Raw genomic sequence first — 19,680 nt, forward strand, 5'->3', positions numbered from 1 at the left:
TTGTTTCCAAAACCACTGAAAATAAATTTCTTTTCCAAATTCATTTTATGTACGCAACAGTGTTAACCCATTTATTAGTTTTACAATAGGATGCCCTTCCTATTGTTAGCCATTGAACTGTGAAGTAGAAAAGTGTTGTCAAGCAAGGAAGTGTTGTTTGGTTTGGTTGCCATGAAGTGTGCACCCATGTTTAACCCTTTAGCAGATATGTAAATAAATCTTACCTCTACGCTACACAATGCTGAACAGATACAATCAGCCGCAGCTTCGTGGAGATTGGAAGGACAATCCTTGACCGACTGCAAAACAATATAAATTCACACATTAAAACAACCAGTATACAGAAACGTAAATAATGTTAGGCATTACAAGGCTTGGCTTATTATCATTACTTTTTATTACTAGCTGAGCCCATGCCATCGAAAAGGACAGCTAATTGTAGGATTTTACATAGAAAAAAGGGAACAAAAAGGTGAAAAAGATCAAAAATTAAATGGCGGTGCCCCAGCATGGCCACAGCTCGTGAGCTGAAACTAGATAAATAAATAAAATAAATAAAAAAACAGCACCTCAACCCTTGTGTATTTCTCCGTCACAACATATGAATGAGAAAGGAAGGGGTGATCCACCGATGGAAGTAGGATTGTGAAAAGTCAATGGTGAAACAAAAATCAAACAGCATTTCAACTCTGTGTGAGTATGTGTGTGTGTGCGTGTAAAAGGGAGGAATGTGAATGTTTGTGTAAAATATATAGTTGAGTGAGTGTATATGTTTATTTAGAAAGATACATAGAAAATAGAATTACAAACACACGTGCATTTACACATACGCACATATATAAACAGACACTTCAAAAAACACATATACACTCACTCAACTATATATTAAACTAATTAAACTAATGAATTAAACTATTAAACTATATATTAAACTAATGAGATCACTAATGATCTCAATATTCCTGCACACCTGAGAGACATGGACACTGGCAGCAGACATCGAAAGAAGGATCCAGGCTTCAGAGATGAAATGTTTCAGGAGACTTTTGAGAATATCATAGAGAGATCAAGTCACAAATGAGGAAGTGAAAAGAAGAATAAGGCAGGCAACAGGGGCCTTTGAGGAACTTCTTACCACAGTAAATAATGCAAACTCAGGTGGTTTGGGCATGTCAACCACTCATCAGGGATGGCAAAAACCTCCAGGAAAGCTATTCATACCAAATATATTTAACTAGCACTATGACCCAGCAACGCCGAGTCATAGTGCTAGTGCATGCATATACAGCTGCATGCGAGTACTGTCCAAATCTCCAACCAATCACATACAGCTAGCTGGCATTCAACTGGCGTATCAAGTTTCGGGCATTTTGATTGTGTTTTGGATAGAAAATTCACAAAAAAGTCACTTCTACAGATTTTTTAATGGCTTTGCAGGGTGACTGGGGAAATGTAAGGATGTGCACGACCACCCTTGGATGGTTTTGAATGAACATAGAAAGTGAAGGCCCTCTAACTGAAAAATTATGGATTTGTATAAAGGACATACACACACAGACAGACAGACATGTTGCCGTTTATATATAGAGAGATGCTCTTGATGGAAGAGCTATACATCTAAGATACTTACCAATACATGAAATGCTGTGTGCAAAACTGCTGAGTTGACAATTTCCTCCTGTGAAACTGCATTTATATTGAACCAACTCCCAAGACAACGGAAAATCTTCATTTGAAGTCGGGTCTCATACTGGTTATTTTTTATACATGCTGTCTGGAAAGAAGAAGAAGATAAAAGACAAAGAGAAAAAAATTTGCCATCAACAAATACAGAACAAGAATATATATGAATATGATGAATACAGCATCATCATTTTACACCAACTTCAAAATTTGACATGATGTAATCAAGTCACTGCAGAAAAAGGATTTAGCCCCTAAGGACAATCATGCTGACATGCTTGCTACATTAGGGGATGACGCTCCAGCTTTATCAACAGTGCAAAAGTGAGCAGCTGAATTTAGAAGGGAAAGGGAGAGATTTGAAGATGACCTAGGACCTGGATGTCCGGCAACTGACACCAAAATGGAAAACACTGACTGTATTCACTACAAGCGATTTATAGCCTATTAACATATCCCATGAGAGAGTTGAGAATATCCTGCACAATGAATGTGACATGACAAAGGCTTCTGCTTCGTGGGTAGCATGTCTTCTGACATCTGATCAAAAGTGCACAGGGCTGATCACATCACAGGATAATCTGGCATTATTTGAGACAGATCCAGCTGGTTTCCTTGAACATTTCCTCACCCAGGGAGAGTGTTGGCTTCATCACTGAGCCAGAGACAAATAGAAAATCCATGCAGTGGAAATACCCACTCTTCACTTGCCCCAAAGAGGGCCAAAGTAGTTTTATCTGCAGGGAAGGTGATGACCATAGTTTTTTTGGGATACAAAAGCTATTGTATTTATTGGTTATCTTCACCATCAATGGAGAGTGATAAGGCAAACTTGTTGGAGCAGTTACAAAAGGCCATCAGGATCAAACACCAGGCAAAACTGATGAAAAGCATCTTGTTTCATGAGGACAATGCTCTCCAGCACACAAAAACCTCATTTCAATGGCTACTGTGCAAGGCTGTGTCTTTGAACTGGTTGATCACCCCCACCATTCTCCTGAGTTAGTCCTATTTAACTATCATTTGTTCCTCAACATGAAAAAAACACTTGGCTGTGAATCAGTACTGCAGTGATGGTGACGTTATATCTTGAGAATAGGGCGGCCAGCTGGCAGAACCGTTAGCACGCCGGGCGAAATGCATAGCAGTATTTCGTCTGCCGATACGTTCTGAGTTCAAATTTCACCGAGGTCGACTTTGCCTTTCATCCTTTCGGGGTCGATAAATAAAGTACCAGTTACGCACTGGGCTCGACAAGCCAACATTTTCCACATTTATACATCTGAGACCCCCTTCGGTCACACACAGACCATGGGATTGCACCCAGAAAGTTACCCTCCCAGGCACAAGTCCAGGCAAGGTTGTTAATGGAAGACCAGCAGTCGCCCGTGCATACCGCTCTCCCCTCTCCACGCCACTAGTGTTATCCAAGGGAAAGGCAAAGGGGCCGATACAGCTTGGCAACTCATTTCTACAGCTGAGTGAACTGGAGCAACGTGAAATAAAGTGTTTTGCTTAAGAACACAACACACAGTCCGGTATTCGAGCTCACAACCTCACAATCATAAGCTTGACGCTCTAACCACTGAGCCATGCGCCTTCACGTTATATTTACACATCATATAACGTATTAATTAATTGATGCACAGCATGAACTAACAAGGCAGCAACTACACAAGATAACCTTTAAGTGTGTGCTACTGAAAGGTGATCCTGAAGCTGGCTGAATAGAGTCACCCTCAGACCAAACAGCAGACCTCAATATTTCAACAGATGAGGACACCATTTAGACATTCAAGGATCAAATGTTTACTTTACTTGCTACAGAGAGTGAAATCTCTCTCTCTCAAATTACATCTTACTGTCTAAACAATTGCATACAGTACATGATGTAATCCAAGGTAGACTATGTCTGACAAAAATAGATTAGTGGCTATGGCTGTAATACATTTAATCATAGGCTAGCTCTACTGGACGATATTAATTTATGACAAAAACAAGAGAATAAAACTGTAATTATGAATGATTAGATACTTACTAGAAGTTGTACAACAACGGGTGAGGTTTTGAGCAGATCGTAAGAGACTTCCATCCGTCTGTTGGCACCAAGACGTAGAGCTTTACTACCGATCTACAGAAGGAAAGAATCAAAGGAAATGGAAATGTCAGTATAATAGAATAGTAATAATAATTTAATTACACCAAATATTAACACTAGTTAAACATCACTACGACATGGTAAAGAAATATAATAATTTACAGGAGTGGCTGTATGGTTAAGAAGTTTGTTTCCCGACCCCACGTTTTTGGGTTTGATTCCACTCCACAGCATTTTGGGCAAAACAGGTTATGTCTATCACCCAAAAAACATAGGAACAAAGTCTCAAAGCCTAATGAATGAGATTAGAAAGAGGGAAGCCAAGAGTGTCTATAAACATATATCACCGTGACTGACCAGGCTATCAGATGTTGCTACACATCGCTGCTCACAATGCACTTTGCATTGTTTTAGCCTTCAAATGACGCCACCCCGCTGGCTAAGCAAGCAGGCCAACAGAAGAGTGAGAGAAAATTGCGGCGAATGAGTACAGCAGGGATCGCCACCAGCCCCTGCCAGAGGTTCGTGGAGTTTTAGGTGTTTTCGCTCAATAAACACTCACAACGCCCGGTCTGGAAATCGAAAACGCGAGTCCGCTGCCCTAACCACTGGGCCATTGCGCCTCCACATAAACATATACATAGAGTACTAAATACATTTAGCAGCGTTTATGATTTTACTGTGTTTGTAACCCTGTACTTTAAGGTTCAGCCCCACAGTACAGAACTATGTACAAGGGTCTTCTCTATTGCTTTAGGCCCATATACTACTACTACTACTACCACTGCTTCATCATCATCATCATCATCAAAAAGAAGCAGCAGCAGCTTGAACATGTTTATTTAATTAGCAGGAATGTTATCTTGAGGTTCGGTGGCAACAAGTCCCAAATCTCAAAGACCTCACTAAGGATTCTTGCAGAGTACGGAATGGTACTTTTCTGCAGGTCAGCAATACAAGTCTTTCAATCTCTTCTGTAAAAGTTATGGTGTTGCACCAAATGCACCAATTACCACAGGAATAATTGTTGCCTTAGTCTTCCACAATCTTCACTATCCAGCTAGGTTCTAATATTTCTCAGTTTTTTTCAATTTCTTTGGTAACAATTTCTGTCAACAGAGGGAATTCCAAAGACTGTGACCTTACACTGTTTGTTTATTTCGTCTTCTATAATCACATATGATTGTCTTAAATTAATAGTATGGTCAGTCTTTACGGGGAAGCCCCTTAAGATTCTGTAATTTTCATTCTCTGTCACAACTTCAGATTAGTATTCATATCATTTTCCTGTTATTTGGAAGCTACACACTCAGCTAACATCCCCATGCACTCTTATACCTACACAGTCATGCCTGTGCTTATACTCTTTTTATGCTAGCTTACTACATTCACTCAAGAGATGTTTGATACTTTCATCTCCTTTCCTACAGACTCTACTTTTGCTGTCTGACTGAGTTTTGTTGATCTTTGCCTACATCTGATTTGTCCTAATGGTAATTTCCTGAGCAGCTATAATTAGTGCTTCAGTCTCAGTCTCTCATTTCAGATTTTCATCCATCAGCCAATGTTCTTTTCATTGATGTGTTGTTCTTTCTTCTCTTCTTGTATTCTCCCAACAATTGCAGTAGTTTTTTTTTGGTGGGGGGTGGGGGGGCATCTCCAGCAACCAATAGTACCCTTTCTTTACTCTGTACAACATAATTTTTCAACCCAAATATCTATCATAGTACTAAGTGTCTTCTGTATTTAGTAATCCTCTGCCTCCTTCCTGTGGTGGGAGGTGGGGAGACTTGTCAGTATCACTTTATGGTGGTATGTTTTGTGCATTGCAAACAGATTTCTAGTTTGTCCATCCAAGTTCTGCAGCTTGACCTTTGTCCACTTCAGAAAGGGAATTCTTATTATTCATCATCATCATCGTTTAACATCTGCTTTCCATGCTAGCATGGGTTGGACGAATGACTGAGGACTGGCGAACCAGATGGCTGCACTAGGCTTCAATCTTGATCTGGCAGAGTTTCTACAGTTGGATGCCCTTCCTAACGCCAACCACTCCATTATTATTATTATAATTATTAACACTAACCTACCAACATCAATGCTAAGTTTAAACAAATGTCATACAGTATTCAGTGATAAAGTAAAATAAAGAATAAAGAAAACCTTACCTCTTCAGGTAATACTGTCAGCACTTCCAGTAGAAATGGAAGCTGTTGTGCATTCTGTCCATATCTGAACAACAAAAATATCAATCACTCAATTTAGAAAATTAGTTTTGTTTGTTTTTTTATAGCTTAATGAAAAACAACATTTAAAACTGTTTATTACAGGGCCTCTGACACTGGTAGCAAAAAGATCCTCAGATGAGAGACCTAGTCTAAAAGTTAAGACAAAGTAAAAGTACCTAAGGGCCAGTTGGTGCTGCTAAACTGGTCAACAGACCCAGGTACACTCCATTCAATAACCATCTACAGATAGCTTGTTCATAATTTCACTTACAAGATTTCAGTAGGATCACATATGGTTCCTTCATTGTCTTTGAGAGGTCTTTCACCACACAGTTACGCCTGCACTCCTGATATAGATATAACTAACACAATTTTTTCTCTGAAGGCCCTTTAATGCTGAAGAAGTTTTAAACATTACATATTGCTCCGATTTGAACTTAATATTATTAATGGTTTCAAGTTTTGGCACATTTTGAGGGGAGGGTGTAAGTCAATTACATCGACCCCAGTGCTCAGCTGGTACTTATTCTATCGACCCCGAATGGATGAAAGGTAAAGTCAACCTCAGTAGAATTTGAACTCAGAACATAAAAATGGACAAAATGCTGCTAAGCATGCTAATGATTCTGCCAGCTTGCTGCCTTACTTACTTTATTATTATTATTATTATTATCATTATGTGGCCATTCATCAAACATCATTATCTCAAAGACACACACTGTGTCTTTAGATGAACCAAATTTGACATTACATAAAAAAAAAAAGTACATCGTATTGGCTTTGATTTGAACTTCTGACAAATAAAATAGAAATAACTAAAAGACAGAAGAAAGTCTTGGAGTAAAGAAAAAAACCCAAAACATTCAGAAAAAAAAATCAATGGGTTACCAATGAAACAACCAAGAAGTCACCAGTTTATTACCTGTCACTGGCACTGCCTTGTGCCTCTGCTTAGGGTTATGACACTCTCCAGTCAATAGACACCTGCTATAATTTACTGTCATTAAATTAAGTCAGAATTTTAAGAATGATGACTGATTTGTTGGCCTGTAATATTTGCAGGGGAAAGACATGGATAAATGTATGGTCTTGTGAACAACAGAGAAACCACAACAAATACATTATTTATTCATTAAAACTATCCCTGGCTCTAGTGGATGTATCATAATTACCAATTAAGACCGGTTCCACTTGAGAAGGGAGATAATCTAGGGATTCAAGAATTCCTCAAAGTTGACATAAAGAAAAAGACAGGCTTCTTGTCTAGAGATATGAGGACAGTTGTGGACGCGTGTTTCTGGTTCTATAGTTATCATCTGCATGACAATTGTCTGATATTACTTTCAGTAGCCAAGAGACTCAGGCTTATACAAAAAATAGTAGAACATACTTTATGGTCTAGATTATTTGCATAAATTAAACAACAGTCAGCTAAGGGAAGTAACTCAGTGGCCAGTAACGTATTTGAACAGAGACAAATACAATATTTTGCAAAAAAATAAAGATATGTCCGTCTGATGAAACCTCATTGGATTTAAAACAATATTTTTAATTTTTGGAAAAAATCTGTTGTTTAATGATGTGAAAACAGCTGTAACTAGAGTTGTCATTTGTTTCTTTAGAAATAGTAAAATTGAATTGAATTTATCATTTAATGATTAAATTATTTAATTATTAAATAATTGCAATGTTTATAAGCCATTTAAAAACATACAAAAACCGTTATATTCACTTCAACATTTAAATTTAATTTGTCAAAATATTTTCGTCGCTTTGAAAGTGTGATCTGTTCACTAACAAAATTCCATCAGTGAACAGATCACAGTTTCAAAGCAACAAAAATATTATAACAAATTAAATTTAAATGTTGAAGTGAATATAATGGTTTTTGTATGTTTTTAAATAGCTTATAAACACCTTTCACACTGCAATTGTTTTTGTTTCAGCACACGATCTCAGATCAAGTCACCTGCTATGCAAGTACATTTCCGCAACATTTAATTATTAAAATTTTATTATTTTGCTTCCATTTCTAATTTATATTACACACACACATATAATGTGGTCCAACGAATGTAAGATGTGATAATAAATCAAGTCTGTTAAGAATCCCCTAGGAATAGTTACAAGAGAGGCCTTGATGGTACTGAATCAAAGGGCTAATTAAGATGGAGCAGAGAGTAGAATTGCAAAAGGAACATAGCATTTAAACCAGCCACACCTGGCCAAAATATTCTACCTGCTTTATGTTCAGCCCTAGCCTCTTACCTGTACCTCTACAATATTATTCTAACATACACAATTACATCATCAAAATCTTAAAGCTAAGAGATAACGAATGTTTAATTCAAAACAATGTGGATTAATAAGCAGAATATTCGACAAATTGGAATGCTAAAGGTTTAATGCCTGCTGTGTGTGTGTAAACACAAACATAGGTGTAATTGTTTATGTGTATGTGTGGATATGTGTGAGTATGCATGTGTGCTAATATATCCTTATTTACATGGATGTTCTATGCTATGGATGTACATATCTGTGTTGTTGAATATAGTTAGATGTATAGACACATGTATAAGTATACATCATCATCATCATCGTTTAACGTCCGCTTTCCATGCTAGCACGGGTTGGATGGTTCGACCGGGGTCTGGGAAGCCAGGAGGCTGCTCCAGACCCAGTCTGATCTGAGTTTCTACAGCTGGATGCCCTTCCTAACGCCAACCACTCCGTGAGTGTAGTGGGTGCTTTTATGTGCCACTAGCACAGGGGCCATGATTGGCTGGTACTTTTTACGTGACACCGGCACGGAGGCCAGTCGAGGCGGCGCTGGCAACGGCGACGTTCGGATGGTTCTTCTACGTGCCACTGGCACAGGGATCACAACTGCAATTTCCATTGATTTCCATTTCACTTGCCTCAACAGGTCTTCGCAAGCAGAGTTATATGTTTGAAAATAAATGTGTATGTGGGGGTGATGTATATATGTGTGTATCTAGATATATAGATAGTCCACCCATAAATGGGGATAAATGTGCACATGTATTTTTAAGAGTCTGTATACATATGCCTGTGTGTATTTGTACACACACACACAGCGTGTATGTATATAGCAGTGAAACTAGAGATATATATATCAGGCAGGTGGGTTACACAGAACTGTGAAGGTGATTCTAGAAGACATTGCTAGTAGTAGCAATAATAGGAAAGTATATACCAACCTCTCGATCAAATCCACAACCGCTCGCTTCCATGTTCCCATTTGTAATGCAAGATCAGCAACTGCAAGGGATAACTGTAAAAAAAAAAAATGTTTTTAAATTAAGATTTGTGTGTGTGTAGTTCTCGTCATTTTATATCTCTTATCCATTCTGGTATGGGTTGAACAAGTCAGCTCACACAGGTAGGTCATTTAGTGATAAACCATGCCCTCAACAAGACAATTAGGTACTCTCAACTTCACAGGATGTAATGGATGTCTTTTACCTGGCACTAGCACTAGAAGGACAGCCGTATCCTCATCATGACTGAAGGGACTTCACAATTCCATGTCTCTGCTCATTCCTCCAGCTCTTTACAGAATAAGAAGTGTGAGCAACAGAGGTATGAATAATAATTGGTAGGAGGGTCGTGTGATAGTGGCAGAAGTGATAGGAGTACTCAGTAGTCAGAAAAAGGTAACAAATTTCCTGGTTCACGAATTGAAGTCACAATTTTACGATCATGAGTCCGACACCCTAACCACTAAGCCATACACGTCCACTAATCAGTCATTAACAATCTAAATTAAATCAATAGAATACAGGGCATTACATTTTAGAACACACTACCATAGTTCATAAAGAAGCGAGATTATCCTGCCACAATCGGGTAAAGGGTAAGATACTGCTGCTGAGAGACAGTTCCTCAAAATGGTTAGGGTTAAGCATTGAAATCGTGCAAGTAAAACTGAGAAAAAGAGACGAACATTACAACCAAGGTGATTAAGGATATTACAATAAGTTGTAAAACCAATCATTTAAATGTTAGGAAGATATACCAACCTGAGTTACTATCACAGGCGCAGTTTCTGGATTTATTTTACTGGCATGGTTTAATAAGGAATCTCTTAAACACTGAAATAGAAATGAAAATCAATCTTGAAACACAAGCCACTTCAACCTTCTAGAAATAGCAGCAAAAAAAAAAAAAGGAAAAAAAAACTCATTCACATCACACTCTAACATCATATGAAACAAGGAATACATTTGGCTATGAGGGCCTATGTAAGAAGACAATAGGATTAGGGCTGGAGTAGCTTGAGTTTACTGAATTAGAGATAACTTGGAGCTATCACTAAACAGCAACAACACACCTAAAGCTCCACGAGGCTCTGGCAGGGGGTGGTGGCAACCCCTGTTGTACTCTTTCGCTCCAACTTTCTCTCACTCTTTCTTCCTGTTTCTTGTCCCCGACTTCCTACACAACCGCTGAGCCTGGATGCGCATTCATCCATCCGTCGATGCTCTCGGTGTCGGGGGTTGACTTGCTTTCTCTTCTGCGGGTCTTACGAAGAGCAAAGGACCATGTTTCGGACTTCTCCCACTGCTCTGGGACGAAGACCGTTTCGCTCAACAAACAAACAAACAGCAACAACAAATGTTGTTGCTGTTTAGTGATATACACCATTTCTAACCAAGTGACATAAAATGGTGACAATTCCTTAGCCCAGTCAGGAATTAGAAGAATCACATCATTGGAACCTTAAAGCTACAAGATAATTCAAAATAATGTGAATAAATAAGAAATACTTTTGACAGAGTGAGCTGAATGCTAAAAGATTAAACCTATTTATAGTCTTGATGTGGACAAATTAACTAAAATCGTTTATTTGTGAGAAATACAGGTGCAGGCTTAGCTGTGGGGTGAGAAGTCTGCCTCCCAACCACAGGGTTTCGGGTGTGGCACTTTGGGCAAGTGCTTTCTACCATAGTTTCAGGTCAACCCAAGCCCAGTGAGTGGGTTTGGTAGACAGAAGCTGAAAGTAGTCCATCATATATGCATATATGTGTGTGTGTTTGTCTCCCACCACTGCATGACAACCAGTATTGGTGTGTTTATGTTCCTGTAACTTAGCAGTTTGGCAAAAATGACTGACAGAATACCATCTTTTACAAAATATAATAAGTACTGGGGTTAATTCGCTCAACTAAAATTCCTCAAGGCAATGACGGAAACATCATCATCGTTTAACATCCGTTTTCCATGCTAGCATGGGTTGGATGTTTCGACCGGGGTCTGGGAAGCCAGGAGGCTGCACCAGGCTCCAGTCTGATCTGGCAGTGTTTCTACAGCTGGATGCCCTTCCTAACGCCAGATGCCCTTCCTAACACCAACAAATAAGATAAAAGATATGATCTTGAAATGGTGTACATTTATGCCTTGGTTCACCAGCAGTTGTCCTGAAATACATATAGGGATTCAAGAAGGGGACACAAAAATGAATAAGGTAGCTAGTAAAGCGGGTACTTATTGCGATGAGGTTACTAATAAAAGGTGTACTTACTGAGTGTGATGATGCTGGTAATTCATGAAAGAAACATTGTATCTGTAAAATAAAATATAGGCATTATTCACACACATCGTCATTTCATTTAGCATCCGTTTTCCTTGCTAGCATGGGTTAGAGGGCTCGACTGGAACTGGTAAGCCGGAGAACTGTACAAAGCTCCAGTCTGATTTTGGCTTGGTTTCTACGACTGGATGCCCTTCCTAATGCCAACCACTCCAAGAGTGTAGTGGGTGCCTTTTATGTGTCACTGGCACAGGTGCCTCCATATGTGTCACCAGCACAGATGCCTTTCCCCTCTCACCGGCATGTGGGCTCTTTACGTGTCACCAGCACTGGCCAAGACTACGATTTTGTTTGGCTCAAGCAAAGCAAATCGCCAAGGGTCTCTCGACCACAGAGGCATTTGTGTATGTGTGGCTGAGCATATTTTACTTTTTCCTAATATCCAGGGCAAACAATATTACAGAGTCAAATCTAAGATTTGTTCAGCCATCCTTTTGAGAGGAAACATATCAATGTGTAAAACCAACCAAAATACCAAATCAACAGGTTATATTAAACCCTTTAGCATTTAAACCAGCCATATCCTGCCCTAATATTCTGCCTGCTTTATGTTCAAGCCAGGCAGATCTGGCTTCTCCCATTTACCGTACAATCATCATCACCACCATCATCATCATCGTTTAACGTCCACTTTCCATGCTAGCATGGGTTGGACGGTTCGACCAGGGTCTGGGAAGCCAGGAGGCTGCACCAGGCCCCAGTCTTGATCTGGCAGTGTTTCAGCTGGATGCCCTTCCTAACATCAACCACTCCAAGAGTGTAGTGGGTGCTTTTTACGTGCCACCTGCACAGGTGCCATGAGAGGCTGGCAATGGCCACAATCGGTTGGTGCTTTTTATGTGCCACCGGCACAGAAGCCAGTCGAGGTGGCACTGGCAATGGCCATGTTCAGATGGTTCTTTTACGTGCCACTGGCACTGGTATCACAACTACAATTTCCATCGATTTTTGATCGATTTCGATTTTACTTGCCTCAACAGGTCTTCGCAAGCAGAGTTTTGTGTCCCAAGAAGGACAGGTATGCATAAGTGGACTGGCTACATCCCAGGTAGAGGCCACGGGTTATGGTCTCACTTGTCCTGCCAGGTCTTCTCACGCACAGCATACTTCCAAAGGTCTTGGTCACTACGAACACCTTTTAGTGACACAATATATATAGTTACAGGACTGAAATCATGGTGTGGATGAGATCAAGAACCATTGGGTTTATATAATTATATTGAATGGTTGACCCAAGTTCTTGGATAGTGGGTATTCTACTGACCCCCCGGTAGATAGGAATGATAAATTCAACTATCATTTCATCTACCATTAATGGTACCAATCCGTAAATGTCTTTTTGATGGGAAATATAGTAAAAAAATAACTGACCCCAGTATTTGACTGGTACAATAGAAAGTCTTAAAACACAAACCTTTGTCCTCATTGTTTGAGCAGCAAAATAACAGGATTCAAGATCTCGATTGACAGTCAGAAGTTGGTCCGCAACTTGCCATGCGAAAACCTACAGGAAAGGAAAGAAATTAAAGAAAATTAAAGAATAATGAAACTACATCTCTTCCCCACCCCACTACAAAAACACAAAGAATTTGTTGTTTAGCACCAAGCTATTCCTGGTCAAGTGGATCTACAAGCAAAGATACAGACACCAGAGTTAAAGCCATTGACTTGACTTGAGACAGCATTCACCCAGGGTGGGTTGAGCTGGCTTCATTCATCCTCAAAGCTGCATCTCTCACAAACGCCAACCAGGCCTGGCGATTTGAGGCTAACGACCGCATGATCTCCAACCACTCCTTATTCCAGCAGCGAACGCCATAGATATGGGAACCTGGGTTGGGTTCCAGATCAGCCTTGACTGTCATCAGCCAGGTTTTTCATTGTCCACCACATCGCTTTCGCCAACCCTGAAGGGGAGCTGGGGCAATTGCCTCGTAGATGAATTCTCCCGGTTGACGACAGTTGACGTCAAGCCATTAAACCCAAACTTTAACAGGTTACAAGGTGAAAAATGTGGCCAGCTGATTTGCATTGACCCTATATACTGTATTTGATTAGTCATTATCATCATTTTAACATCTGCTCTCCATGATGGCATGGGTTAGACAGTTCAACAGGATCTGACAAGTCGGAGAAACGTTGTACTCCAAGGTCTGTTTTAACATGATTCCTACCAGTTGGATGTCCTTTCTAACACCAACCAATTAACAGAGAATAACAGGTAGTTTTTTTTTCCTTTTTTTTTTATGTGGCACCAACACAAGTGAGGCTGTCTTGAAATTTTCAAGACTAGATACCATACAATTTCCATAGTATCTACCACAGTATAGTTTGTTCTAACAGTACATCCACATTTAAGTGGGGACAAATATTACCTCTAGGAGAAAGTTTGGGATAATTCTAGGCATAGAGGGGGTATAAAAAAGTATGATGAAAAGAACAGATTTATAGTTGTGAGGTAGCGAAGATAGAATCACTATTGGTGCAGGATGTGGGGAAGGGTGAAGGGAAAGGGAAGGAATCAGAATCAATAATTAACCCTTTTGATACTAACCCGGCTGAAACCGGCTCTGGCCCTGTAGTACAAATGTCTTGTTTTCAAAAGTTCTGAATTAAAATCTTCCACCAAACCTTAGTCACAATTTATGTTTCTAAAACTAACTTCATGATAACTAAGTTATCTCACAAAAATTCTTTGTTATATTTAAAATAATTGAAAGAAACACAGAGCATCTCAAAATAAATAGAGTAACGAAAGGGTTAAGGGGTTAGAATCAGAAATGGTATCATAAATTGAGTTAGAGTGAATGGTACAATAGACTGAAGAGTCAAAGGTGGAGCAGTAAGCAGTGGATAAATGCAATGTTATCAACCGGTTTGACTCTGCCAGTGACAAGTTCTAACTCCACTGATTAGTGATACCAGCTGACATACAACGACTAGAACAACATAAGAGAGATTGTCTCTCTCTTATCAGCTTGCAGCATCACCATCTGGGTTCTGTAACGGAAGAGGAAGTAACCATTCTGAAATGCTTGCATCTCACAGTCTGTGAGCTGATTTAACCCTTTCGTTACCAAACTGCCCAAAACCGCCCAAAAAAAATTTTGGTTAATGTGACCAAACCGCCCGTATTTACCTATTCATATTTAAATGAGAATATCAGAGCAAATCTCTTTAGTACATTCGTGAAAACACGTATTATACTTCGTAAACAGTTCAACTACAGTTTTGTACAAAAATCGAAGTGTAATTTTAATTCCGTGAATTTTGGGAGATTTTTTTCCGAAATTTGTTCCTAGTGTTTTCAAAATTTGTAATTCTGACAAAAAATGGATACGAATTTCATTATATCAAGCAGCGAGTCAGAATTCGAAGGATTTTCTACTGAAGAACTTCATAAATCTAACTCTATGACTGAAAAAAAAAAAGCACGTGGTATTTGATAATGAATCTGATGTTTCATTTTCCGAAAGTGAAAACAGTGAATCCGAGAGCTCCGACAGCGATAAAGAAAATGAATTGGCACCTGAATGGAGTGAAAATTTTAAAACTGTTTCTTTCGGTGATTTTTCTGAAGAAACTGGACCAAGCCACAGACTTTCTCAGAAGAGTAAAGCCTTAGACTATTTCTTTTTACTTTTTCGAATGAGCCTATTTGAAATCATTACGGCGGAAACGAACCGTTACGCTAAATGTAAACAAAGCGAAAGAAAGGATAGTTAGTGGTTTCCCACAACCTTAAATGGAATTAAGACTATTTTGCCATAAATATTATTATGGGTATCAGAAAGTTACCCAGAATAACAAATTCTATCGTAAAATTTTGTTGTATACCCAATTGAATATTAGCTAATAACCCATTTTCTATAGCGATGTTTGAACAAAATTTTAATAATTTTATATTTTGTTGAATTTACCTGTATCTACCTGCAATTAGAGTCACTTTGTGACAAAAATTATAGTATAGAATTGATTGAGAACATTTCATTAAATTATCTTCCAAAATTCACATTAATATATTGATAAATAAAAAAGTTATAGTTGTTTAATGAAACCAGACTAAATTTATGATTACGTTAGAAATTAATTGAAACACATAAGGGGTGTATTTTGGTCAGAAATATAGTAACAAAAGGGTTAAATGTATTTACACCATTTGTCTACTGCAAGGAATTTTCTCCATGACAAAACACAGTGAATGGCTTGTTTACAAGTTTGAACTTGCCACTGGCCTATTAGAATTGACAAGAACAGAGTCAGAGCCAGTAGTAGAACACATTAAGGAGTTAATGGGAGGGGTCAAAGACTGTGTATATTGACTTCACAGCCTCAGGTTGTGTGACCTAATAAAAAAACTCCCTTAACGGTACATGTATATGAGAGAGCATGCGTAAATGGATACGTTTACATTTCTTTTTGAAAACTGTAGAGACAAATTCATTGATACTAACACAACATAATTCAACATTATTCAAGGAATGGACTAATCCAACAATGGACTCTGCTGTGTATTAAATATAAAAGAAACAACATATCTAATCTTCTAGGTCCCACCCTGACAAAATGCTGTTACCTTTGGTACCAAGCAGAATATATTGAAAACAGAGCTACTATATCTTAAACTATTTTTATCAGAAATAACTATTTTGTAGCTAGAAATCATTAGTTTTAGCAGCTATCACAAGCTATACACCCCTAGACATGTCCCCCATTTCATCAATGCTTTGTCGTTGACTGGCTTTTGTAACCAATCACATTGTAATAGAGTCACTCAAAGTTTACCTAGCAGTAACAAGACACCCTTTTTGTTAGAGGTAACAGCTTTACAAGCCATCAGAATTTCTACAGCTAAATCATGCTACACGTCTCCAGACAAGTCACCATGCACAGCACTTTAGTTAGATTCAACAGCTTTAACATGACAAGCCATCATAGCTTCTGAAGCTGCTACAAGCTACATATATTTGCACAGAACTCCCACTTTTTAAAATCAGGCAAATCTCCCTCATATTACATCCAACCATCTTAAAAAAAGAAGAACATGTTAGACATTATGGTTTAGAATATAAAAGAGGTGGTGGTCACAGCTGGAACATCTTTGATCATAAGTCTACATGATCAGGGTCAGCCTACAGTTAAACAAAATGCAAATATCCAATAGCAGCAAGGTGCAGCAACTGCATATCAATGCAGTGGTGTCAGTGTCTATACATAGTGGTATATCTGCAAACACACACACTTATACACAAATGTATATACAGCCACATTGATTACATAGGTGTCTATACAAATAGGTTATTGTAGACACAAACACGAATAGATATACACACAAATGTATGCATATGCACCTATACAGTTACTATAGACATGACTACAAGCATATATAGACAAAGATGTATATACTTATAGGTTATTATAGACATAACATAAACATGCTCATAAATGTATGAATATATATATGTATAATATACACACACACATACATGCATGCACATACTAATTATATATGCAGGAGTTTACATATACTTATAAATGTATGTACATACTAGTTATAGACACATGTGCCAACATATATGCACATACTCATATATAGATGTAAGCACATACAAACTGTCATAGGGACAAACACTAACATATCTACACAAAATTATTAATGTATACTCCCACACAGATGTAAGCACACACAAGTCATTATAGACACTAGCATTAAGATATATATACACAATCATAAGTATATGTATACACCCACAGAAACATAAGAACATACAAGTTAATACATGCACTAATATATATATATATATATAGGAGAGGAAAAATTATAAAAAGGCAGAATGCAAAATTGAAGGTAAATTTTAATAAAAATGGGTGTTATTTTTTTAATTTTCTATACACCCATTTTTATAAAAATTTACCTTCAATTTAGCATTCTGCCTTTTTATAATTTTTCCTCTCCTATCATTTCTCCACGTGCGGTCAACACAACCCCACCATTTATTGATTTATATATATATACATATATTCATTAATACAGATGTATGAATATACAGATTATAGATACAAGCACCAACATGTAATTGATGTGTGTGTGTGTGTTTGTGTATAGATTTGTACAACCTGTGTTTACTCAGGCTTCTACAAAAATATGCAGGGTCACAGCTCACACAGTGAAATACAACCACATATTCTCACAACACGTATACACAGGCAGTACATTGTTATATATTATACATACTCTTTAAATAGTCATACTTTCACAGTAACACAGACACACCCACACAACTACACATCTACATTCAACGTATACATACATACATCCAGTCACCATTTACAAATAAACACACACACACACACTCACACACATAGCCACAAACATACATGTCACTGAACTGATAGTTATGACATAGAAATCAGAAGATTATTCTTGTCAAATCAAATCATAAAAAGCCAACATCTGACAGAAGAGAGTGATAACAGCATTCAGATGATGCTGAAGTGGATGGGGGTGGGGTGGGGTGGGGAGAAAGTAATGGCTATTAGCAGAAACCAGGGACATAATTCAACCAACATAATTTTGACCCAAATATCTACAATTGGCAACCAACAGTGACTTTTCAAAGAGAAATAATATTATTATCAACTTGATGGTCATTATTTCAAGTACATTATTCAAAGAACTCTACAAGGCATCAACTAGTCTTTCTTCCTTTAAAAAATAATAAAATAAAATAAAAACTTTCTCCCGTTAGCATTTGACCTTTTTACTTGTGTGTGTGTGTGTAAACCTACAGACCATGTGAAACTGGTATCATTTGAATGCCACTTGCTGGTTGTTTGGCAGATAAAATATTAAAAACACTGCTATTCCAACTTCACATTTTATTTATCCTTTTTTTTGTTTTTTGCATACATTAAATTCTGTTTTAGCTTCACTGGAGTTACATTCTGAGTTCAAATTCCGCCGAGGTCGACTTTGCCTTTCATCCTTTCAGGGTCGATAAATTAAATACCAGTTACGCACTGGGGCAGATGTAATCGACTTAATCCATTTGTCAGTCCTTGTTTGTCCTCTCTGTGTTTAACCCCTTGTGGGCAATAAAGAAATAAGTAATGATGGTGACGATGACTTCTTTCAGTTTTAGGGAGCTGATCGTTATAGATTAGTCTCTTTCATTTGCTTCATTGACCCAAAAGGTAAGAATATAACTGAGAACACATAAAGACAGGTTGGTAATCCTCTCTCTGAAATCCCCAAATGTCCAAAATCCAAAAGATTTTTCAGTCAATGAAGCACTAGAAGTGAAAAAATTCCATAAAGTGCTTGGAAGGTTGCCTTGAAATGACCAGCTGTTGTGGGTCATGCAATCAGGCCACCACCTGTTAGGAGTGACTGCCTAGACCAATTAAGTTGTCACTAGTTTAATGTCAGTAGTTATAGCAACGGCTTTTGACTACAGTTTCCATCAACTAAACTCACTCTTTTAGCATTGGTCACCTTGGGGCTATAGCAGAAGGGACTTGCCCAAGGAGCCATGTAGTGGGATTGAATCCAAGACCACATGTCTGCAAAGTGATCTTCGTAACCACATGGCCTTGCCTGAAGGTAAGTGTGAATATTCAGAAGGCTGGTAACAGAAATGCTTTTTAAGAAAAGCCCTGACATTAAATATCTAAGCATTTGTGGTGCTAAGACATTTATTGATCATCAATCAGGAAAGATATTCACCATCACTGGCTTGAGACGGGTGACGACTGTATTACTTTTGGTTTACAAATGTTTAGTAGCAGCAAGAAACCAGGATTAAATGTCAAGTGTAAGATTTATTCCTGGATAACTGTTCTACTCATCCTCCAGCCGAACTTGTGATCAAAAATAATTGTTATACAATGTACTTCTAAAATGTGATATTATTAATTCAATCAGGTGACTAAAGCACCCTTTGATCACTGAAAACTAATTATAAAGACATTTTAATTATAAAGACAATGGTACATTTGTAGCAGTGGACAGTCATCATCATCATTTAACGTCCGCCTTCCATGCTAGCATGGGTTGG

The 19,680-nt window shown here is 38.1% G+C and overlaps 1 protein-coding gene across 1 annotated transcript in view; it reads right to left on the reverse strand.

Annotated features, from left to right (window-relative positions):
• Positions 1 to 19,680, reverse strand: part of LOC115220352 (transportin-3) — a 64,884-nt gene that overhangs the window by 25,744 nt on the left and 19,460 nt on the right. The window contains exons 2-9 of the mRNA XM_029790460.2: positions 13,038 to 13,127; positions 11,555 to 11,596; positions 10,053 to 10,124; positions 9,231 to 9,304; positions 5,950 to 6,013; positions 3,722 to 3,814; positions 1,631 to 1,774; positions 225 to 299 (exon numbers count right to left, since the gene is read on the reverse strand). Coding sequence (XP_029646320.1) covers positions 225 to 299; positions 1,631 to 1,774; positions 3,722 to 3,814; positions 5,950 to 6,013; positions 9,231 to 9,304; positions 10,053 to 10,124; positions 11,555 to 11,596; positions 13,038 to 13,127 — 654 coding nt within the window. The remainder of the gene's footprint in view (positions 1 to 224; positions 300 to 1,630; positions 1,775 to 3,721; positions 3,815 to 5,949; positions 6,014 to 9,230; positions 9,305 to 10,052; positions 10,125 to 11,554; positions 11,597 to 13,037; positions 13,128 to 19,680) is intronic.

The sequence above is a fragment of the Octopus sinensis genome, linkage group LG16 (assembly GCF_006345805.1).
Source record: "Octopus sinensis linkage group LG16, ASM634580v1, whole genome shotgun sequence".
Taxonomy (NCBI): domain Eukaryota; kingdom Metazoa; phylum Mollusca; class Cephalopoda; order Octopoda; family Octopodidae; genus Octopus; species Octopus sinensis.